This window comes from Ovis canadensis, chromosome 13 (genome assembly GCF_042477335.2).
Source record: "Ovis canadensis isolate MfBH-ARS-UI-01 breed Bighorn chromosome 13, ARS-UI_OviCan_v2, whole genome shotgun sequence".
Taxonomy (NCBI): Eukaryota; Metazoa; Chordata; class Mammalia; order Artiodactyla; family Bovidae; genus Ovis; species Ovis canadensis.
In genome coordinates this window covers 35,323,630-35,348,356 of record NC_091257.1, presented here as the reverse complement: position 1 = coordinate 35,348,356, position 24,727 = coordinate 35,323,630, and the positions used below count along the sequence as shown (strand labels likewise).

General features: G+C 36.7%; 1 protein-coding gene across 1 annotated transcript in view; it reads right to left on the bottom strand.

Annotated features, from left to right (window-relative positions):
* The window catches only part of MALRD1 (MAM and LDL receptor class A domain containing 1), a 595,589-nt gene that overhangs the window by 536,832 nt on the left and 34,030 nt on the right, over nt 1-24,727 (bottom strand). The window contains exons 6-9 of the mRNA XM_069547391.1: nt 21,382-21,483; nt 20,642-20,788; nt 16,341-16,507; nt 2,144-2,236 (exon numbers count right to left, since the gene is read on the bottom strand). Of these exons, the coding sequence (XP_069403492.1) occupies nt 2,144-2,236; nt 16,341-16,507; nt 20,642-20,788; nt 21,382-21,483 (509 nt within the window). The remainder of the gene's footprint in view (nt 1-2,143; nt 2,237-16,340; nt 16,508-20,641; nt 20,789-21,381; nt 21,484-24,727) is intronic.

The window sequence follows — 24,727 nt, the reverse complement described above, 5'->3', positions numbered from 1 at the left end:
GAGTTATAGATGCACTTGGTTTTTTAACTATTGAAATTAGTTAGTAGAAGGTAGGAAGTGAAATGTCAGGCAGATAAAAAGGGATGCAATAGAATAGGAAAACTATAAATTTTAAAATCTACTAATTCTTATAAAAGAATTGCTCTAACAATCAAATAAGTGCTAATTAAAGGAAATGAATTCATTTTCTCTAACTGAATTGCAGGGTTTCTAAAGGTATAAACTACTAGCAAGTTGAAACAACCATACGTTGCTATTCTAGTGTAAGATAATGTGAAAGTATTAATATCCCTTGAAGTTTTAACAAGAGCAATTATTAGGTAACACCAAGAGTGCAAAAGAAATTAAAAACTGTATAGCAGATACCTTATTCTCTGCCATCCAATATGGCAGTCACTAGCTGCTGCTGCTGCTGCTAAGTTGCTTCAGTCATGTCCGACTCTGTGTGACCCCATGGACTGCAGCCTACTAGGCTCCTCCGTCCATGGGATTTTCCAGGCAAGAGTACTGGAGTGGGTTGCCATTGCCTTCTCCAGTCACTAGCTACATAGGGCTATGTCAATTTACATGAACAAAAATTAAGCTAAAACTCAGTTCCACATTTTAATAGTTACATTTCAAGAATTCAATAAGCACATGTGGCTACTGGCTACCATACTGGAGAACACAGATAAAACTGCCATTAACACAGAAAGTTCTGTTGATTAGCACTGAACTAGATATTGGGTTTGGTTTGGTCTTCATGGAATACAACAAAACTATTTCTACTTTTTGAAGTATAGTTAATTTATAATATTGTATTTCAGATGTACAGCTTAGTAATTCAGGGGGTATTTTTTTTTCTGCGTTGATATTGTTAATATGTAAATAAGATTCTAGGAACAAAGACTGACTCCTTTTAGTCTCTTCCAGCTTCAAATGTCTGAGAGATTTTCTTTTCAAAAACATGAGCAATATATATCTAAGAATTACTTAAGATCAAGTTTGCATAAATATTTAACAATTTTTAAAATAGTATCAAGATGTTAACTCAATGGGCTATGATATAAACCTCAACTTCTGAGATTGCTACAAAAATGCTGTGATTCTTAAGTTCCAAATTCAGCGGCAAATTGGATTTAAAAATTCTGCATAGTCACAGTTCATATCAATTGGGTCCTCCTTTTAATACCTAGAAAAATGTATGAGTGTGATATTACCTTAAAGTAATGAAATTGGTTTCATAAGCCACACATACAATCAGCCTCTTTATTTTACACTTACACTCCAGTATAAATATATTTATATACTCTTTATACAACACAAAATGAATGGAACCTTAAACTACTGTACTTTAAAAATAAAAATCTAAACAGCAGTTAATAATACCAGAATTTCTATGTCGATCTGACATTACTACACATTGCAATATTGCCATGATATTAGAAAAGAAATGGCAAACACTCAATATGAAAGTTTTTAAATGTTACCAGATATTTTTCTGCACAATCTCAACTCTATATACAACACAAAACCCAAGTTAATAATTTTAAGAGATAGCATTTCCACTGAGCATATGTATATTTCAGATGCATCTTTGGACAGATAGAGTTACCCATGCATTATAAAGATGTGAATTCCTGCATTCAAAATATTTGCATATACTCTCCTGATTTTTCAATACCGGTTTATTGTTTATCTGCTTCAAATGCAACTGGCTTCCTTGGTTGTACTGCACAGTGTTTGGGGATGCTAGGGAGGGAGCCCATGGAGAACGAGGATGCTTTAAACAAGAGTAGTTAATATTCTCATCATTTCAAAAACTTTTGTTGAATACTGAATTATATAAAATTTGAATGTGTCAATCTTTTGTTTGTGAGTGACCTGTAGCTTCAGTATAAGAACTGTATTATTCTTTCCTAGATTTGATCAATACATTAACTCTGTTTAAAAAAAATATAGTAGTTACTTTCTTGCTTCTCCACTCAAGCAAATTTGACTTGAGTACAGGTAGGTACAATGAAAACAAGTAATTGCTCTCCCTAAACATATGAGTCTGTATTTCTAATTTAAATGCTAATTTAAATTAACAACGAATGATAAGTTCACTACAAGGCTAAAAATTAAACCTATGATAAAAAATACTTGTTTTTCCCTTTTATACCTTAAATGTCTTCAGTTCTTCTGGTATTACCACATCCACTTTCACCCATTTTCTGTGAGTTGATGTGTTGTATATCCAAAATGTTTCTTCTTCCTTTGATTCAAAGAAAAAAACATCACTCATTCCCAAAATTCTAATCTCATATTTATATACGTGCCCTCTTAATTACATTTCAGTAGAGTTGATCGTACCTGGAGGGTATTCAGTACTAAAAAACTGAAGTATTGTTTAAAATAATATATTATATTTTAAGACAAAAATAAAGAAATGGAGATAGGGAGGGAGGAAAAGAGAGAGTGCAGAGAGTGTTTAAGGTAGCAAAAATACTCTTTATGATAATATAATGATGGATCCATGTCATTCATTATACATTTGTCCAAAGCTACTGAATATGCAGCCCTAAACATGACCCCTAATGTAAATTAGAGACCTCAGGTGATAATGACATGTCAGTGTAGGTTCATCAGTTGTAACATGTGTGCCATTCTAGTGGGAGATGATACTAATGGGGGAGACTGAATATGTGGGGACAGGGGGTGTATGGGAGATCTCTGTACCTTTCTTTAGATTTTGCTGTGGCTCTAAAACCACTCTATGAAAATTATCTTTTAAAAACTAAGGAAATAAAGTATATATACATAATAAAGATGCCTATTTTTTATTATAGAGAATAAGTTTGGAAGAAAAATTTGAATGGAATCTTGAGTAAAGTACTACACTTCCAAATATAAAATCCTAAGTATCAAATAGCTGTGAAAAGAAGAGAAGCAAAAAGCAAAGGAGAAAAGGAAAGATGTAAGCATCTGAATACAGAGTGCCAAAGAATAGCAAGAGGAGATAAGAAAGCCTTCCTCAGCAATTAATGCAAAGAAAGAGAGGAAAACAACAGAATGGGAAAGACTAGAGATTTCTTCAAGAAAATTAGAGATGCCAAGGGAACATTTCATGCAAAGATGGGCTCAATAAAGGACAGAAATGGTACGGACCTAACAGAAGCAGAAGATATTAAGAAGAGGTGGCAAGAATACACAGAAGAACTGTACAAAAGGGATCTTCACGACCAATATAATCATCATGATGTGATCACTCACCTAGAGTCAGACATCCTGGAATGTGAAGTGGGCCTTAGGAAGCATCACTATGAACAAAGCTAGTGGAGGTGATGGAATTCCAGTTGAACTATTTCAAATCCTAAAAGATGATGCTGTGAAAGTGCTGCACTCAATATGCCTGCAAATTTGGAAAATTCAGCAGAGGCCACAGGACAGGAAAAGTTCAGTTTTCATTCCAATTCCAAAGAAAGGGAATGCCAAAGAATGCTCAAACTACCACACAACTGCACTCATCTCACATGCTAGTAAAGTAATGCTCAAAATCCCCTAAGCCAGGCTTCAGCAATATGTGAACCATGAACTTCCGATGTTCAAGCTGGTTTTAGAAAAGGGAGAGGAACCAGAGATCAAATTGCCAACATCTGCTGAATCATGGAAAAGGCAAGAGAGTTCCAGAAAAACATCTATTTCTGCTTTATGACTATGCCAAAGCCTTTGACTATGTGGATCACAAGAAACTGTGGAAAATTCTGAAAGAGATGGGAATACCAGACCACCTGACCTGCCTCTTGAGAAACCTATATGCAGGTCAGGAGGCAACAGTTAGAACTGGACATGGAACAACAGACTGGTTCCAAATAGGAAAAGGAGTACATCAAGGCTGTATATTGTCACTCTGCTTATTTAACTTCTATGCAGAGTACATCATGAGAAACGCTGGACTGGAAGAAACACAAGCTGGAGTCAAGATTGTTGGGAGAAATATCAATAACCTCAGATATGCAGATGACACCACCCTTATGGCAGAAAGTGAAGAGGAGCTAAAAAGCCTCTTGATGAAAGTAAAAGAAGAGAGTGAAAAAGTTGGCCTAAAGCTCAACATTCAGAAAACGAAGATCGTGGCATCTAGTCCCATCACTGATGGGAAATAGATGGGGAAACAGTGGAAAAGGTGTCAGACTTTATTTTGGGGGGCTCCAAAATCACTGCAGATGGTGATTGCAGCCACGAAATTAAAAGATGCTTACTCCTTGGAAGAAAAGTTATGACCAACCTAGATAGTATATTCAAAAGCAGAGACATTACTTTGCCAACAAAGGTCCATCTAGTCAAGGCTATGGTTTTTCCAGTGGTCATGTATGGATGTAAGAGTTGGACTGTGAAGAAAGCTGAGTGCTAAAGAATTGATGATTTTGAACTGTGGTGTTGGAGAAGATTCTTGAGAGTCCCTTGGACTGTAAGGAGATCCAACCAGTCCATTCTAAAGGAGATCAGCCCTGGGATTTCTTTGGAGGGAATGATGCTGAAGCTGAAACTCCAGTACTTTGGCCACCTCATGCGAGAGTTGACTCATTGGAAAAGACTGTGATTCTGGGAGGGATTGGGGGCAGGAGGAGAAGGGGACGACCAAGGATGAGATGGCTGGATGGCATCACGGACTCGATGGACACGAGTTTGAGTGAACTCTGGGAGTTGGTGATGGTCAAAGAGGTCTGGCATGCTGCAATTCAGGGGGTTGCAAAGAGTCAGACACGACTGAGTGACTGAACTGAACTGAAGCATCAATTAATAAGCCAGCTATTTAAACACTGATCCCACTGATATTACTACATTCTGCAATATTGCCTTGATTAAAGAAAAGAAAAAATGCAAGCAAATATTTAACATGAAAGTAAAAAAATGTTATCAGATATATTTTCTGCAAATCTCAAATATTTTTTCCTATGGAAGAAGTCATTCCAAGTTCCAAATCATACAGTTCTTTTCTGGAGATTATATTTCTATTTTACTCTCCAGTCACTCATTCAAAGACCTTTCCATGTCTTCTAAAGCATCCTATGTCAGATGTCTCTATGATGGTCATTTTCCAGGTTGCAAAGTATATTCGAAACTATGTTACTATATACTAGGAGGTCATATATTTGATAAAAGTTTATAAAGTACTCCATAATTTTGCCCATAGTATTGGACTTTATGATTTTGATTGTGCTTTCATGCTATGAAATAACCCTATTTTCCTTAGATTTAGTGATATATATAATCACTGTGGATGGTGACTGCAGCAAAGAAATCAGAAGACGATTGCTTCTGTTAGGAAAGCTATGACAAACCTAGACAATGTGTTGAAAAGCAGAGAAATTACTCTGCCAACAAAGGTCCATATAGTCAAGGCTATGGCCTTCCCAGTGGTCATGTACGGTTGTGAGAGCTGGACCATAAAGATGGCAGAATGCCAAAGAATTGATGCCTTTGAGCTGTGGTGCTAGAAAAGACTCCTGAGAGTCTGTTGGACAGCAAGGAAATCAAACCAGTCAATCTTAAAGGAAATCAACCTGAATATTCGTTGGAAGGCCTGATGCTAAAGCTGAAGCTCTGGTATTTTGGTCATCTGATGTGAACAGACAACTGATTAGAAAAGTCCCTGATGCTGGGAAAGATTGAAGGCAAAAGGAAAAGAGGGCATCAGAAGATGAGATGGCTGAATGGCATCACTAATGCCATGGACATGAACTTGGGTAAACTTCAGGAGATGGTGAGGAGCAGGGGGGCCTGGAGTGCTGCAGTCCATGGGGTTGCAAAGAGTCGGACATGACTGAGCAACTGAACAATTATACACACACACACACACACACACACACACACACACACATATATAGATAGATATGGAGAAGGAAATGGCAACCCACTCCAATATTCTTGCCTGGAGAATCCCAGGGACAGAGGAGCCTGGTGGGCAGCCATCTGTGGGGTCGCACAGAGTCAGACACGACTGAAGCAACTTAGGAGGAGGAGGAGGAGGATAGATAGATATAGATAGATAGTGAAATACAGTGAAAATGCAGACAGTGGCATAAATGTCTCAGGTTAAACTCTGAGGCCATCTCTGTGACCTCCCATCTGTGAGATAGGAAACAGCACTGGAAGGTGACATCTAATTGTAATCCAGATGACACATGACATCCATCATTTTCAGACTCTTAAGAGCCTTTATCTCCTTACTTGGTTTCACTTATTTCATTCATATGCAAGATTTTCTAAATATGAATTTCTTTTTAGCTTTGTTCTTTGCCCTCTGTTATCTACTCCAATTTCTAGGTCTTAAATATTTCAGAGAAGATAGTCTAAACCCATTAAAATGTACTTCATTCTATTACTTATTTATATGAACATTTAAGCTTCCATAAGACAATGAAACATACATGGCGGACATATATTTTTAGCTGATAGTTTCCAGGTCACATCACAATGAAGTTATAAAGGGTTGAAAAATACAGCAAATTTTTCTTTCAATAATTTCTTAAGCAACTTTAGTTATTTAGCACTGAGACACTATGTCCTCCGCTGACGCTTTTATTAACACTACCAGGCAAGCTGCATTCACCACGTCCCTTCACTTCACTTTATGAGGGTAATGTACAGTTGTTTTGCTCTTTCTTCACGATGACTAATTGATTTTCCCCATTCTACCTGAAGAAGAATGCATTTACATTTTGTTCAGGAGGCTGAGCATAGTTCTTTCTAAACTTAACTTAGCATTTGAAAAATCATTTAATGGTATATTGTGTATGAAATCTAGACTTTTCTACCACATTTTCCTATCTGACAACACAAGTATTACAAACAAAAAAAAATTTACTCCAACTACATGATATCAGCTTTTATTTTATATTTGTCCATACTCTCACACTTAGCTAGTTACTTTCAACAGGTGTCAATGTAAAACACAAACCCTCAGGTCAGAAAAGCCTTCAAGTGATGTTCCAATGTTCTATTATCTTAAAATCAATCAATCAAAATTATGTAAATGTCTTTACTCCTCTAGACCAGCTTCCCAGGTGACAGAGTGGTAAAGAATATGCCTGCCAATGAAGGAGATGCAAGTGATGTGGGTTTCACCCCTGGGTCAGGAAGATCTCCTGGAGAAGGGAATGGCAACCCACTCCAGTATTCTTGCCTGGAGAATCCCCATGGACAGAGGAGCCTGATGGGCTACAGTCCATGGGGTCGCAAAGAGTCAGACATGGCTGAGTAACTGAGCACACACCTAGGACTTAGCAACTGGACAACAACAACAGCAAAACTCCCCAGACCAGGCTTAATAATGCCGTTTTACCTCTCAAGAAAAATATTTATGATCGGATCTCTTAGAGCTCTCTGCTTCTCCCCGCCTCTTCCAGTGGGGCAAAAAAAAAATCAGATATCAAATTCAAGTTTTTTTTTTTTAAACTACTTTTGATTGCATGTGGTGATAGGTCCATGTACTTTAGCAAAAGCTCTCCTTCAAGGAAAGCTTATTATAGCTTTAAAACTTGTATCACACAAGAAAAGATATTTTTCTAAGGTATTTTCTTTCCTTTCTCAACTACAAGTTCCTCCTATTTATTTGCCAGTGGGAATTTTAAAAATATATAAAAGTCACCACAAGCTGGGAACCCATACTATCCTTGGCTCACTGACATGGCAACTTTCCTGAGGATAAAAGATAGGCTGTTGCTATGATTATTATCTTATAGATGATGGGCAGAAACTTAATCCTAAGAACAGTTAGATGGTACATACAGTGGAGCTGACTTTCAAAGTTTCAACTTTTTATCTAACAACTTTCCTTTCACCTATTTTTTATTTCTCAAGCTCTAAAGTACTCCAAAAAATAAAATTGTGCTTAACATTCCCCCTAGATATTTCTTGGTTCACCTGCACACGTTATCATAAGGGTTGTTTTTGTTATTCTATCCACAGATTATGTTAATGATCATTTTCATCAAGAGCTAATTTTTTAAATGATAGGTTTGAAGTCCTTTTTAACTTTGTGACACAACATCAAGTTGTCATTTAAATGTACTGTGATGCAGATTTTGCACTAGTGACCGATGCGTGGCATGTAGTGAGCACAGTGAATAGTGTCAGAAAAGACTGGACAGTGCCTTGCAGAATGCTGGTGAACTCATGGACCAAGTATCAGTCAACACTGCCTAAGATATACCTCCGATTGTTTCTGATTAATACGCTGGATGAGTTCTCCACGGTTAACTTCTTCTTATAAGGAGGGAGACAGAATCTTGAGAAGTCTATTATTATTATATGACATAGTATTTGAAACCAATTTATTTGCACTTTTTTCTTGTACAGTCCCAAAGCCAGAGGAATGATACTGCTCACTTCCAATAATTCATATCTCCATATACACGTACTGAAACATAATCTACCACTGATGTTCAGGATATTAAAATAACCCTTAGTATTAGAAGATAAAAAACACAAATTTCTACTTAAACTTAGGATAATAATTCATTCAACATTTAATGAATATTAATCACCCACCTTTTGAAAAGCAGTATTGTAACATCATACTTTCTAAAATGCATCTTTAACTATAATATAAGCTCAACAAAATTTCAGAATTTTCTTTTTACTATGCCTTTGTTGAAGGAGGATTTGGAAATTGCAGAAAGTTTCAAAGTACATGAAAGTTCACTGGACTTGGTTTACATGACACAGCTGATAGTAACTAAAAGATACTTGAAGCTTGAATGCTATAACATATAAAGTTAAACCTATTTTTGTTCGTAAAAATTTTCCAATTATCTGAAAAGTTTGGAGCCCTACAGAAAGGGCAGGGAGGTGTTTCAGCCCCTCCACCCACCTCAGTTCAGTTCAGTTGTTCAGTCATGTCCGACTCTTTGCCACCCCATGAATCTCAGCACGCCAGGCCTCCCTGTCCATCACCAACTCCTGGAGTTCACTCAGACTCACGTCCATCGAGTCCGTGATGCCATCCAGCCATCTCATCCTCTGTTGTCCCCTTCTCCTCCTGCCCCCAATCCCTCCCAGCATCAGAGTCTTTTCCAATGAGCCAACTCTTCACATGACGTGGCCAAAGTACTGGAGTTTCAGCTTTAGCATCGTTCCTTCCAAAGAAATCCCATACCACATCAAATGAATGAAATATATCAAATAGATTCTAGGGCAGCACACTGCCAAATACTACTGGAAAAAATGCAATGAAAATATAGTAAAATGTCTCATCCATGTAACAAAGAAAAATGTGTTAGGCCATCTAAGGAGAGTATTCAGCTTTAGCAGTCTATGAAAGTCCTGGAAAAGAGAAGTAGAAGAAAAAAAAAAAAAAGACTGGATATGATGAGAATGACACAAAAAAGAAAAAGGGACAGGTGAAATGATAGAACTCAGGAGAAAAAGAATGACTTCGATGTTCAAGTATCTTGGTAATAAGAAGTTTGATACTTGAGGATCAACTATGAAGTCACTTCACACTTCTAGAGCCTATTATACAGGATGAAGTACAGAAAGAGAAAGATAAATATCATATATTGTGTATATATATGGAATCTAGAAAGATAGTACTGATGAACCTATCTGTGGGGCAGCAATGGAGAGGCAGTCATAGAAAATGGGCTTGTGGACACAGAGGGAAGAGGGTGGCCCAAATGGAGAGAGTAGCCCTGAAACACATACATTATATGTGTAAAATTAGATAGCCGGTGGAAAGTTGCTGTATAACACATGGAGCTCAGATCTGGTGCTCTGTGACAACCCAGAGGGGTGGGATGGAGTGGAGGGTAGGAGGGAGGTTCAGGAGGGAGAGGACATATGTATGCCTATGGCAGACTCATGTTGATATATGGCAGAAACCAACACAATATTGTAAAGCAATTATTCTCCAATTAAAAATAATGAATTTTAAAAATAGAACAAAAGAAAATGCTTCTGAAAGATGGTTAGTGGCACCTGATAAGTACAAGTGACAAACTTTTGTTGAAGAATGAATCTGACTGATGTCACACAGAAGTTTCAACTCAATTTACCCAAAGCCGTTTGAGCAAAAGGAAACTTGATTGGAGGGTTTTACCATCCTTTTCCAGTGTCAGAATTCCTGCAATTATTGTCAAATGTCTCCCATTTCTGCAGTGACTGCTGTTTACCCCTACAATTTCTTTATTCCTACCTGTAAATAAATTTTTGACAATAGAAATTCTCAGAGTCTCAAGTATTTTTTGTATGTGTAGAGGATTGTTTTCAGTTAAAGTTAGTTTTTTTTTTACTCGCTAGCATTACCACTACAACTTTCTCTCTGCCCAATGCACTATTTTTTTCCAGTTATATGACTCACTTGGCTTAATCAGCAATTACCAATCTTTTAAAACTGTATCTTACTGTAACAGAACAAGTAATTTACTTCCATCATATTTATAGCTTTAATGATACAGAGATTAAAAATCCAGAGCATATCACATCAACACTTCAGTGTAGAGTTGATAATATAGAATCCCCAATATATTATAACACCACAGTTTCTTTTAACATATTTTCATGAATTTTAAAAATCTTATGAAGTTTTTACAAACTATCACCATGACTTTTGTACTTGACAATATCTCTTAAACTAATTTCTTAGTACATTTTTTAAAGGTATACCAAATAAACAAGGTCCTGTTGTATAGCACAGGAAACTACATTCAATATCTTTTACTAAAACATAATGGAAAAGAAAAAGATAAACTCCCCCTCAGAGAGAAAAAAAAAAAAAAGTATATCAAATAAAGGCAAGTCAAAAAATACCTGCAGTCTACACATAACTAAGAAATAGAAATAAAAATTGCCAAGAATAGAAATTTCATTTATTACTGAATTTGAAAGTAATATGAGTTTCTTTTTTTTTTTTTGATTGAGTTGTTTGTGTTTTGTTTTTGTTTTTTTTTTTTTTAGTTTTTTATTTTTTAAATTTTAAAATCTTTAATTCTTACATGCATTCCCAAACATGAACCCCCCTCCCACCTCCCTCCCCATAACATTTTTCTGGGTCATCCCCATGCACCAGCCCCAAGCATGCTGCATCCTGCGTCAAACATAGACTGGCGATTCAATTCACATGATAGTATACATGTTAAAATGTCATTCTCCCAAATCATCCCACCCTCTCCCACTCCCTCTGAGTCCAAAAGTCCGTTATACACATCTGTGTCTCTTTCCCTGTCTTGCATACAGGGTCGTCATTGCCATCTTCCTAAATTCCATATATATGTGTTAGTATACTGTATTGGTGTTTTTCTTTCTGGCTTACTTCACTCTGTATAATCGGCTCCAGTTTCATCCATCTCATCAGAACTGATTCAAATGAATTCTTTTTAACGGCTGAGTAATACTCCATTGTGTATATGTACCACAGCTTTCTTATCCATTCATCTGCTGATGGACATCTAGGTTGTTTCCATGTCCTGGCTATTATAAACAGTGCTGCGATGAACATTGGGGTACATGTGTCTCTTTCAATTCTGGTTTCCTCGGTGTGTATGCCCAGCAGTGGGATTGCTGGGTCATAAGGTAGTTCTATTTGCAATTTTTTAAGGAATCTCCACACTGTTCTCCATAGTGGCTGTACTAGTTTGCATTCCCACCAACAGTGTAGGAGGGTTCCCTTTTCTCCACACCCTCTCCAGCATTTATTGCTTGCAGATTTTTGGATTGCAGCCATTCTGACTGGTGTGAAGTGGTACCTCATTGTGGTTTTGATTTGCATTTCTCTAATAATGAGTGATGTTGAGCATCTTTTCATGTGTTTGTTAGCCATCCGTATGTCTTCTTTGGAGAAATGTCTATTTAGTTCTTTGGCCCATTTTTTGATTGGGTCGTTTATTTTTCTGGAGTTGAGCTGCAGAAGTTGCTTGTATATTTTGGAGATTAGTTGTTTGTCAGTTGCTTCATTTGCTATTATTTTCTCCCATTCAGAAGGCTGTCTTTTCACCTTGCTTATATTTTCCTTTGTTGTGCAGAAGCTTTTAATTTTAATTAGATCCCATTTGTTTATTTTTGCTTTTATTTCCAGCATTCTGGGAGGTGGATCATAGAGGATCCTGCTGTGATTTATGTCTGAGAGTGTTTTGCCTATGTTCTCCTCTAGGAGTTTTATAGTTTCTGATCTTACATTTAGATCTTTAATCCATTTTGAGTTTATTTTTGTGTGCGGTGTTAGAAAGTGATCTAGTTTCATTCTTTTACAAGTGGTTGACCAGTTTTCCCAGCACCACTTGTTAAAGAGATTGTCTTTACTCCATTGTATATTCTTGCCTCCTTTGTCAAAGATAAGGTGTCCATATGTGTGTGGATTTGTCTCTGGGCTTTCTATTTTGTTCCATTGATCTATATGTCTGTCTTTGTGCCAGTACCATACTGTCTTGATGACTGTGGCTTTGTAGTAGAGCCTGAAGTCAGGCAAGTTGATTCCTCCAGTTCCATTCTTCTTTCTCAAGATTGCTTTGGCTATTCGAGGTTTTTTGTATTTCCATACAAATCTTGAAATTATTTGTTCTAGTTCTGTGAAAAATGTGGCTTGTAGCTTGATAGGGATTGCATTGAATTTGTAAATTGCTTTGGGTAGTATACTCATTTTCACTATATTGATTCTTCCAATCCATGAACATGGTATATTTCTCCATCTATTAGTGTCCTCTTTGATTTCTTTCATCAGTGTTTTATAGTTTTCTATATATAGGTCTTTAGTTTCTTTAGGTAGATATATTCCTAAGTATTTTATTCTTTTCGTTGCAATGGTGAATGGAATTGTTTCCTTAATTTCTTTTTCTACTTTCTCATTATTCGTGTATAGGAATGCAAGGGATTTCTGTGTGTTGATTTTATATCCTGCAACTTTACTATATTCATTGATTAGCTCTAGTAATTTTCTGGTGGAGTCTTTAGGGTTTTCCATGTAGATGATCATGTCATCTGCAAACAGTGAGAGTTTTACTTCTTTTCCAATTTGGATTCCTTTTATTTCTTTTTCTGCTCTGATTGCTGTGGCCAAAACTTCCAGAACTATGTTGAATAGTAGCGGTGAAAGTGGACACCCTTGTCTTGTTCCTGACTTTAGGGGAAATGCTTTCAATTTTTCACCATTGAGGATAATGTTTGCTGTGGGTTTGTCATAGATAGCTTTTATTATGTTGAGATATGTTCCTTCTATTCCTGCTTTCTGGAGAGTTTTTATCATAAATGGATGTTGTATTTTGTCAAAGGCCTTCTCTGCATCTATTGAGATAATCATATGGTTTTTATTTTTCAATTTGTTAATGTGGTGAATTACATTGATTGATTTGCGGATATTGAAGAATCCTTGCATCCCTGGGATAAAGCCCACTTGGTCATGGTGTATGATCTTTTTAATGTGTTGTTGGATTCTGATTGCTAGAATTTTGTTGAGGATTTTTGCATCTATGTTCATCAGAGATATTGGCCTGTAGTTTTCTTTTTTTGTGACATCTTTGTCAGGTTTTGGTATTAGGGTGATGGTGGCCTCATAGAATGAGTTTGGAAGTTTACCTTCCTCTGCAATTTTCTGGAAGAGTTTGAGTAGGATAGGTGTTAGCTCTTCTCGAAATTTTTGGTAGAATTCAGCTGTGAAGCCATCTGGACCTGGGCTTTTGTTTGCTGGAAGATTTCTGATTACAGTATCAATTTCCGTGCTTGTGAGGGGTCTGTTAAGATTTTCGATTTCTTCCTGGTTCAGTTTTGGAAAATTGTACTTTTCTAAGAATTTGTCCATTTCTTCCACGTTGTCCATTTTATTGGCATACAACTGCTGATAGTAGTCTCTTATGATCCTTTGTATTTCTGTGTTGTCTGTTGTGATCTCTCCATTTTTATTTCTAATTTTATTGATTTGATTTTTCTCTCTTTGCTTCTTGATGAGTCTGGCTAATGGTTTGTCAATTTTATTTATCCTTTCAAAGAACCAGCTTTTGGCTTTGTTGATTTTTGCTATGGTCTCTTTTGTTTCTTTTGCATTTATTTCTGCCCTAATTTTTAAGATTTCTTTCCTTCTACTCACTCTGGGGTTCTCCAACTCTTCCTTTTCTAGTTGCTTTAGTTGTAGAGTTAGGTTATTTATTTGACTTTTTTCTTGTTTCTTGAGGTATGCCTGTATTGCTATGAACTTTCCTCTTAGCACTGCTTTTATAGTGTCCCACAGGTTTTGGGTTGTTGTGTTTTCATTTTCATTAGTTTCTATGCATATTTTGATTTCTTTTTTGATTTCTTCTGTGATTTGTTGGTTATTCAGAAGTGTGTTGTTCAACCTCCATATGTTGGAATTTTTAATAGTTTTTCTCCTGTAATTGAGATCTAATCTTAATGCATTATGGTCAGAAAAGATGCTTGGAATGATTTCGATTTTTTTGAATTTATCAAGTTTAGATTTATGGCCCAGGATGTGATCTATCCTGGAGAAGGTTCCATGAGCACTTGAAAAAAAGGTGAAATTCGTTGTTTTGGGGTGAAATGTCCTATAGATATCAATTAGGTCTAACTGATCTAATGTATCATTTAAAGTTTGCGTTTCTTTGTTAATTTTCTGTTTAGTTGATCTGTCCATAGGTGTGAGTGGGGTATTAAAGTCTCCCACTATTATTGTGTTATTGTTGATTTCCCCTTTCATACTTGTTAGCATTTGTCTTACATATTGTGGTGCTCCTATATTGGGTGCATATATATTTATAATTGTTATATCTTCTTCTTGGATTGTTCCTTTGATCATTATGTAGTGGCCTTCTTTGTCTCTTTTCACAGCCTTTGTTTTAAAGCCTATTTTATCGGATATGAGTATTGCCACTCCTGCTTTCTTTTGGTTTCTATTCGCGTGGTATATCTTTTTCCAGCCCTTCACTTTCAGTCTGTATGTGTCCCTTGTTTTGAGGTGGGTCTCTTGTAAGCAGCATATAGAGGGGTCTTGTTTTTGTATCCATTCGGCCAGTCTTTGTCTTTTGGTTGGGGCGTTCAACCCATTTACGTTTAAGGTAATTATTGATAAGTATGATCCCGTTGCCATTTACTTTATTGTTTTGGGTTCGGGTTTATACACCCTTTTCGTGTTTCCTGTCTAGAGGATATCCTTTAGAATTTGTTGGAGAGCTGGTTTGGTGGTGCTGAATTCTCTCAGCTTTTGCTTGTCTGTAAAGCTTTTGATTTCTCCTTCATATTTGAATGAGATCCTTGCTGGGTACAGTAATCTGGGCTGTAGGTTATTGTCTTTCATCACTTTAAGTATGTCTTGCCATTCCCTCCTGGCCTGAAGAGTTTCTATTGACAGATCAGCTGTTATCCTTATGGGAATCCCCTTGTGTGTTATTTGTTGTTTTTCCCTTGCTGCTTTTAATATTTGTTCTTTGTGTTTGATCTTTGTTAATTTGATTAATATGTGTCTTGGGGTGTTTCGCCTTGGGTTTATCCTATTTGGGACTCTCTGTGTTTCTTGGACTTGGGTGATTATTTCCTTCCCCATTTTAGGGAAGTTTTCAACTATTATCTCCTCAAGGACTTTCTCATGATCTTTCTTTCTGTCTTCTTCTTCTGGGACTCCTATAATTCGAATGTTGGAGCGTTTCATATTGTCCTGGAGGTCTCTGAGATTGTCCTCGTTTCTTTTAATTCGTTTTTCTTGTTTCCTCTCTGATTCATTTATTTCTACCATTCTATCTTCTATTTCACTAATCCTATCTTCTGCCTCCGTTATTCTACTATTTGTTGCCTCCAGAGTGTTTCTGATCTCAAGACATACCACGCAAATTCTCCAGCAACACAGGAACACTCCCCTGAGCCTCAATATACAGGCAGCTCAAAATTATCCCAAAACCTTTGATGTCTCATAACCCATTACGGGTCACTCCACTGCACTCCAGAGAGAAGAAACCCAGCTCCACCCACCAAAACTCCAACACAAGCCTCCCTAACCAGGAAACCTTGACAAGCCACTGATAGAACCCCACCCAAAGTGAGGAAGCTCCATAATAAAGAGAACTCCACAAATTATCAGAATATAAAAAGGCCACCCCAAACGCAGCAATATAACCAAGATGAAGAGACAGAGGAATACTCAGCAGGTAAAGGAACAGGAGAGTTGCCCACCAAATCAAACAAAAGAGGAAGAAGTAGGGAATCTACTGGAGAAGGAATTCCGAATATTGATAGTGAAAATGATCCAAAATCTTGAAATCAAAATGGAAACACAGATAAATAGCCTAGAGACAAGGATTGAGAAGATGCAAGAAAGGTTTAACAAGGACCTAGAAGAAATAAAAAAGAGTCAAAATATAATGAATAACACAATAAATGTAATACGAGTTTCTTCTCACCTTATCATTAGACAGTCCTACTCTGAGAACACTGTTTTCCATAGAGTAATAGAATTGAAGATGGCAGCTCCAGCCCAGGCAGTGACACACGGAGCTATTCAGGTAAGCCCTGCTGTCTAAATGGGTAAGAGTAGAAGCTTGCTTAGCCCCTACCCATAGACAGTAACCTGAAAAATAAAGGGGGGGAAAGCAACTTAGAAAAAACTCAGCTGTTTCTGTTTGAACAAAATTATCATGTTTCTGGAATTTTCAAAATCAAGTTTAAAACACAAGTATTTTATTTAAAAGAATAGGATTTTTTAATGACATCAACTACAAATTATAGATTTTCATTTCCATATTTTCTTACTTTTTTTTGATGTGGACTATTTTTAAAGTCTTTATTGAATGTGTTCCAATATTGTTTTCCGCTTTGGTTTTTTCAGCCATGAGACATATGGGATCTTAGCTGCCTGACCAGAGGTAGAACCCTCACCCCCTGCATTGGAAGATAAAGTCTTAACCACTAGACCACCAGGGAAGTCCTGCCATATTTGATTTCTAAAATGCATTGTAATCTCATCCTAATTCCTGAAATCAAAGTTTTATACTATCCTCAATATGAATGTTCTTATAAAAAGAAATCTATTGATATAAAAATCTCTGTGCCACCAAATGATCATTTAAATGTCACAATGCAATCTTTCTTTAATCAAAAATTCCTCATCTTTCTTCCCAGAATTATTTTTCCTTTTGGTTATTTTTTCTATTCTTCACAGGAAAACCTTCATCATTTAAGGGAATGTAATTTAAACTGCCTCTTTCTGACCAAACTATGTTGAAATACCAGATACTTACAATCCCACAAATTACATGGATAGGTTTTGTAGTACATAAAAATACTGTTAATCAATTTTTCACATCTGATTCTTAAAACTAATCTGGATTTATTTTAATTCAGTAATACATATAATACAGAAATACAAAGCTATTTCTATATTTTTATAACTTTAATTCTAAAAATAAGGTTTTTCAAATGCTCTATTTCCTTGTAAGATAGCAAATATTCCTACCGCTTCAAAAAAAAAAACTATGAATTTAGTGAAGCTCTGATTGACTTTAATCAAAATAGTACAATAAATTAATACTTTGCCTCTGACCTATACACAAGGAAATGATAAATGACATAAAAATACAGTTTTATAAAAGCAGAGACAGAATAAGCACAAGAGAAAACATCTCAAAAGATGAGGAAGAACAGATATGATGAACAGAGCTGAAACCATAGAACTCTCAGACTTGAGACCAGACAGGCTGTAGTGGCGAGAACTTCAACTACTTCAAATGCTGCACAGCCCTGGATGAACAGAGCCTAATTCTCTCAATGAAGTTAGAGATTGGGGCTGGGAACCTTGCTTATAAACTGAGATGGGAAATATGCCTACCCTCATTGCTGTGGCTAGGGCTAAGTGAAAGAATGTGGAAAACATATGAGACCCTACAACAGGACTGTTACTCACATAAGGTTCTGGGTTGCTGAGTAATACCACAATAAAACAGCTGAACAAGAAGGCAAGAACAAAGAAAAAGAGCTGTAAAGAATAAAGGTAGTGGAGAAAGAGAACAAATCTCATTGAAAGAGAGCCTGCAAATTTTCCTGTTTCTGGACCACTATGTAAGGAGCTTAGGAGTTGCTACTCCCAACCACTCAGCAAGAAAATATATGAACTGAAAATCAACAGCTCCTCTTATACCCCTAAGAAAATTGAGGTCAGGGTACAAACCACTGGGAAGGAATTGGTGAGACAAGCAGATATAGAGAATCACAGCTTTCAAGACCAGAATCCCAAGAACACAAACTTCTGTGGGAATCAGTACTGGGGTGGAGAAATCTAGACTGTAATGGATGAACTGCTAGAGGCTCAGTGTGAATGCACTTGAGAGCTGAAAACTCCAGACAGTCCCATCTTAGAGAGGACCCCATTCTGTTTTACCTCCAGGAGCCCTACCAGATTCTCACAGTAAGAGAGCAAAATCCCTTTTTGCCTACAGCTAGGGAGAAGAAGAGAAGGCAACAGCAACCCACTCAGTACTCTTGCCTGGAAAATCCCATGGATGGAGGAGCCTGGTGGGCTGTAGTCCATGGGAGTTGGACACGACTGAGCGACTTCACTTTCAGTTTTCACTTTCATGCATTGGAGAAGGAAATGGCAACCCACTCCAGTGTTCTTGCCTGGAGAACCCAAGGGACAGGGGAGCCTGGTGGGTTGCCGTCTATGGGGTCGCACAGAGTTGGACACAACTGAAGCAACTTAGCAGCAGCAGCAGGGGAACAGATGGTTGCGTGGCACCACTGACTCAATGGACATGAGTTTGAGCAAGCTCCGGGAGATGGTGAAGGACAAGGAAGCCCGGCATGCTGCCGTCCATGGGGTTGCAAACAGTCAGACATGACTGAGCTACTGAACAACAACAACAAGGGGGAAAAGAGGGCTTCCCAGGTGGCCCAGTGGGTAAAGAATCTGCCTGCAAACGTGGAAGACCCTGGAGATATAGGTTCAATTCCTGGGTTGGGAAGATCCCCTGAAAGAGGGCACAGCAACCCACTCCAGTATTCTTGCCTAGAGAATCCTGTGGACAGAGGAGCCGGGTGGGCTACAGTCCATAGGTCACAGAGAGTCAGACAGGACTGAAGCAGCTGAGCACAGCACAGAGGAAAAGGAAAGTAATCATTTTGAAATATACCTGGCCTCTCCTGTTATTCTTAACAAGACTTTCACTCCAAACAAACTATTTACCACCACCACTACGTAACTGACTGCAGCTGAGATCAGGGAGAAGTGAAGTATCAAATCCATCATGTTCTAACCTTCCACATGAAGTGAGGCAAATATCCAGAGCCAGTCCCCTCTGGCATTCCTGTCTCACGTGACGTAAGGGAGAAGGATGTGTCAAGGTTTTAGAGCAAAGGTACCATTCCTCTCAAAGACTGAGATTGACTCCTGGGACTACAGGATGCTTCCCTTCCTCTCACATCAAAAATGGTCTTGTAAAATAACAAGGGCATGTTATCAAAGGAACAGCAGGCCTCAGACCTTATTTCAGAAGACATCTCTAGGGAAACCCAAAGACAACAGTGGGACGAAAACAAAAATATCAGATACAATTTTCATCTCAGACATTAAAAGCTATGGCCATCAGTAAACAGAGCCTAATCTGTAGCTGGAAAAATATAAAAACTCATACTAAGCACCTATTTATCTTAATTCCAACATGCTTGGCTTTCACAAAAAAATTACAAGGCATACTAAAAGGCAAAAAAGTTTGAAGAGAAAGAAAAAACATCAGAACTAGGCCCATAAATGGCAGGGATGCTATAATAAGACTGTAAATTTTTTAAAATTAGGATTAATAAGTTAAGAGTTCTAATAGAAAAAGTAGAAAACATGCAAAAAGGATAATATAGGCAGAGAGTTTAGAATGTTAGGAATAAAAAATACTAGAACAGAAATGAAGAATGCCTTCAAAGAACTCATTAATAGACTGACTCAACTGAGGCATGAATCTGAGCTTAAGAATACATCAATAGGATCTTCCAAAACTGAAAAGCAAACAGTGGAAAATAAAGGAGCAATTCTTTAATTCTATCTAAGAACTCAGGAAAACTAAAAAGATGCAACATATGCATAATGGGAGTATGAGAAGAAGAGAGACAGGAAGAAAACCAGTATTTGAAGTAATAATGACTGAGAATTTTCCCCCAAGTCAATGTCAGACAGACACCAAAGTGCAGATCCTAGAAGCTCAGGAAACACCAAGTAGGATAAATGTCCAAGAAACGACACCTAAGCAAATTATTATATTAAAAACTGCAGACAATCAAAGACAAGCAAAAATTTTGAAATACTCCAGACTTGCTTTGTAAGAAATGCTAAAAGGCATTCTTCAGAGAGAAGAAAAATGACGCAGGTCAGGAACTCTGATCTACATAAAGAAAGGAATAGTATTAGAGAAGGAATAAATGAATGTAAAACAAAACATTTTATTTTCAGCTTGCTTAGCTGATCAAAAAATAAATTCGTTCACAACAGGAATAGTCTTAATGTGTTTGCTAATTAAGTGAAATGAATGATATCAATAATATGAGAGAATTGAGGGAAGAATTAGGAGTATTTTATTATAAGTTCCTTGCACTACCCATGAAAAGCATAGAGTTATTTGAAAAAATCTTAGCTTAGTTGTAAATGCATTTCTATGATTCTAGAGCAAACACTAAAAAAAGTAAAAATGGAAGTATAATTGATATGATTTTTATTTGCTACCTTCATCACCACTGCTCTGATCTTGTTGAGGTGTATATTCTAACACAGGAATTTCTCTTGCTTTTGTGCGCATCCAGGAAGTTTGCCCAGCAGTTGGTTCTGATACCCAATCACACATGTCAAATGCAAATCCACAGGCTTGACACACTGAGGAGAGGAGAAAAAGATGTTGGCAGACTATCATAGTCTACTGGAGTGGCTGCTTAACAATGGTTATAGTTGCAATCAAGGCTAAGCATATATACACACACAAATACACTAATTCATACCAATAAGCCTTAGAGTGAACTCTTCTTTTTAAAAGTTCGTAATTTGATCCAGACAGGCATCCTCCCAAATGAGAACCATTACCACACTTCCACTGTGTGTGTGTGTTTTTTTTTTTTTTCATAAGAAATACCAGACTTTACCTACTTTATGGAATTCAGTTAGCTTAAATCATTTACTATTCACAATCACATTAAAATTTTAAAGAAGATACATTGTATTTAATTCCATGATTTTTAGAGCAACTATTTTTCAAAACATTACCTTAACTTGATATATTACTATCTTTCACTTTTTTAATAAACCACACACTTCCAATTACAATCCAGCTAAAACCCCAGTGATACTCCTGGTAAAACAAGGACACAGATGACACAGAGCCTGTCGAGTGAGTACCCCTACTAGTGGTTTGATATTTCTGTGGGGGTCCAAGTCTCATGGATGGCAGGCAGGCATCTCATTTTTCCACTTACCCCTCAATCCTTCATCTGTAGAATCAAATCTGCAGAGACTTCTATCTGGATGGCATAGTTCCTTCTCAGTATTCGATGCCTCTTGACATGGCAAAATGTCATCTGTTAAATGTAAAGATTGGCAAAAAGTGAGATGTGGTATCACTAGAAAGGATCATGGAATTCTCAAAAGGTTAACCTTTGTTCTACAGAGAGTGCTGAACCCAACTCTCCTCTATGGCAGCATCGCACTATTATATAGACAGAGAAACAGATTCAGGAAGAGAAGAGAAGAGAGAATAACATGACCATGTCAATACTTCTAGATTTTAATCAGATCTCTGTGGCGATTGCTAAGACTCCAAGCCAAATCATCTAGGTCTCCAGTGAAGTAGGTTACATGCTTTAATGTGGAAACAAAGAGCCTAACATTAGGCTGATAACTGTACATGTATCAAATACAACATATGGTAACCTCTTTACCTGGGTCCGCCCTGGATTTACTTTCCCTGCAGATCTTTCAAATGGAGCCTATTTCCTCCCACTCCCCCCACTGCCATAGTCCTTGCAACACAGGACTTCAAGGTGGTGGAATTGTCCTTTTATCCCCTGCTTCCATAGATAATTCTCACTCAGCACAAAAAGAGGCAAGAATATACAGTGAAGAAAATACAGACTTTTCAATAAGCAGTGCTGGGAAAGCTAGATAGCTACATGTAAAAGAATGAAATTAGAACATTCTCTAATATCATAGACAAAAATAAACTCAAAATAGATTAAAGACCTGAATGTAAGACCAGATCCAATAAAACTCCTAGAGGAAACATAGGCAGAACACTGACATAAATCACAGAAATGATCCATCTTCTAAAGTAACGGAAGTAAAAGCTAAAATAAACAAATGGGACCTGATTAAACTTTTAATTAATTAACCTTTTCTGCAAAAGAGACCATGGGAATGGGAAAAAAACATTTGCAAATGATTATTGGTAAGGGGTTAATTTCCAAAATATATAAACAACAACACAACTCAACATCAAAAAACCAAACAAACAAACAAATGACCAGGTTAAAAAACAGGCAAAAGAAATGAATAGACACTTTTTTCAAAGGGGAAATGCAGATGACCAACAGGTCATGAAAAGATGCTCAACGTCACTAATCGTCAGGGAAATCCAAATCAAAACCACAATTAGATATCACCATAAACTAGTCAGAATGACTGCCGTCAGAAAGAACACGGATAACAAATGTTGGCAAGGATGTCGTGAGAAGGGAACACTCGTACATTTTTGGTGGGAATGGAAACTGATTCAACCACTGTGTCAAGCAGTATGGAGATTTCTCACCTTGCTAAATATTTGACTTTTAAATCTTTTGACATCAAATGATATCCCTCTCTGCCTGTGCCAGCTTGTCACCATCATCTATGGACACTGGTGCACCACCAGAACATGTTAAAGCTAAATCAAGTAGTGAGTCAGATCTTGGTTCCTCTGCTCAAGATCATCACAAGGGCTTCTGTCCTACAAGAAGTAGATATAAAATTCCTTTGCATGATCCTCACACAAACCAGGCTTACTTTTGCCTCAGGACTTCTACATTTACACATTGCTTCCTTCCAATATACACATGGCTGGTTCCTTCAACTTATTTTCTGAGCAAAAAAAAAAAAATATATATATATATATATATATACACACACACACATTCTCCATGTGACCATGCATGATCTATTTAAAACTTTAAAACTCTACTTAAAACTTCATTTCCCCCTTACCTGGGCACTCTCATCTCAATTTTCTGCTGTTTTATTGTGTCCATACATAGCACATGTCATCACTTGACATAAAATATATTTTTCTATTCACTTATTTAATTTCACTCACTGTCTGATTAAAATATAAATTCCATGAACTCAGGGATTACTTTTTTTTCTTTTTTACTGCTGCTCACATGCATCTAGAAAAATTCTTGATATAACATAGATGTTCAATATGTACTTGTTTAATGAATGGATAAATAAATGACCTAAGACCTATTCAATGAAAACTTTTAAAATAGTATAAACTCTATATAAATTGTTTGTATTTTTATTGGAAATAAAATTGAACCAATTGGTTATGAAAACGATTTATGCATAACATCCTTAATCTGGTTTCTCATAATGGAAGCTAACAAATGATGAATATGCAAAGCTTCTTGCACATAAGATTCGAGGAAAATTAAACTGTATATGCAATTAAGGGAGTGTGGGCAATAAATGAAGCGAAGATTGCACAATAACAATTACCGTGAAACAATTAAAACAGTAATTTTTGTAGATTCATATAAGAGCTACAAATCTCCTACCCCTAGAAGTCCATAATTAAATATTTTCCATAGTTCAATTAGATGTTGTATATTATCTCTAATTTTTCACTATTTGTACAAAACAATACCCACAAAAGTGCTATAAACAAAAATAGCAAAACAGTCAAGAAAAAATTGCATGGAATTAAAAAAAAAATTTTTGATGTGGATCATTTTTAAAGTCTTTGTTGAATTTGTTACAGCATTGCTTCTGTTATTTATATTTTGTTTTTTTGGCCACGAGGCAGGTGGGATCTTAGCTCCCGACCAGGGATCAAACATGCACCCCCTACAGGAGAAGGCAAAGTCGAAACCACTGGACGACCAGAGAATTCTCATGCATGGAATTTAAAATGCAGCTTGTATCAGTTGGTATTAAATACTTTTCACCAATGTTAGCCACTTTTACTACCTTTAGTCTCCCAAATGGAATTCGCAACCACAACAACAATGGCATGGGGGAGGGGTGCAATAAATTGTCAATCAATTAATCTTCCGAACAGCTTTTTGTTTTAGTATATTCTATTTCAGAGCTCAAAGCTATTTAAAGATGTCATCTATATTTATATTCATATTCAATTTTCTTCCTCTCCATCCTCTCTCCCTTTAATTCTTATAATGCACCACAATCCAGCTGTAGAAAATTATCTTCGACATTTTAAAATTCTCCATCAATGATGTACAATCAGCAGGATGAAGCTTTGTCAACAATTTCAAAGTCTCTATACCAATGAAGCCACATGTGCAAAGCCTGCCATAAATCTTATCTTGTACAAACAGGTTACATGAAATTGACCAGACTCCCTCAGATGGTAGAAAATGAAGTCCAAGCCTCAAAGCTACTGCTGCAAAAGTTATAATTGACATCTACTTTTGACTCCAGGGGTTTTTGACAATTTCTTTATCAGTTTTCTTAAATCAGTAATGAATTTCAATGAATAGTCATTAGATATTAAAAGGTAGCTAGAAATAAGATAAAAAGGTAACTAGTTAAATAATGCTTAGTTAACTGGAT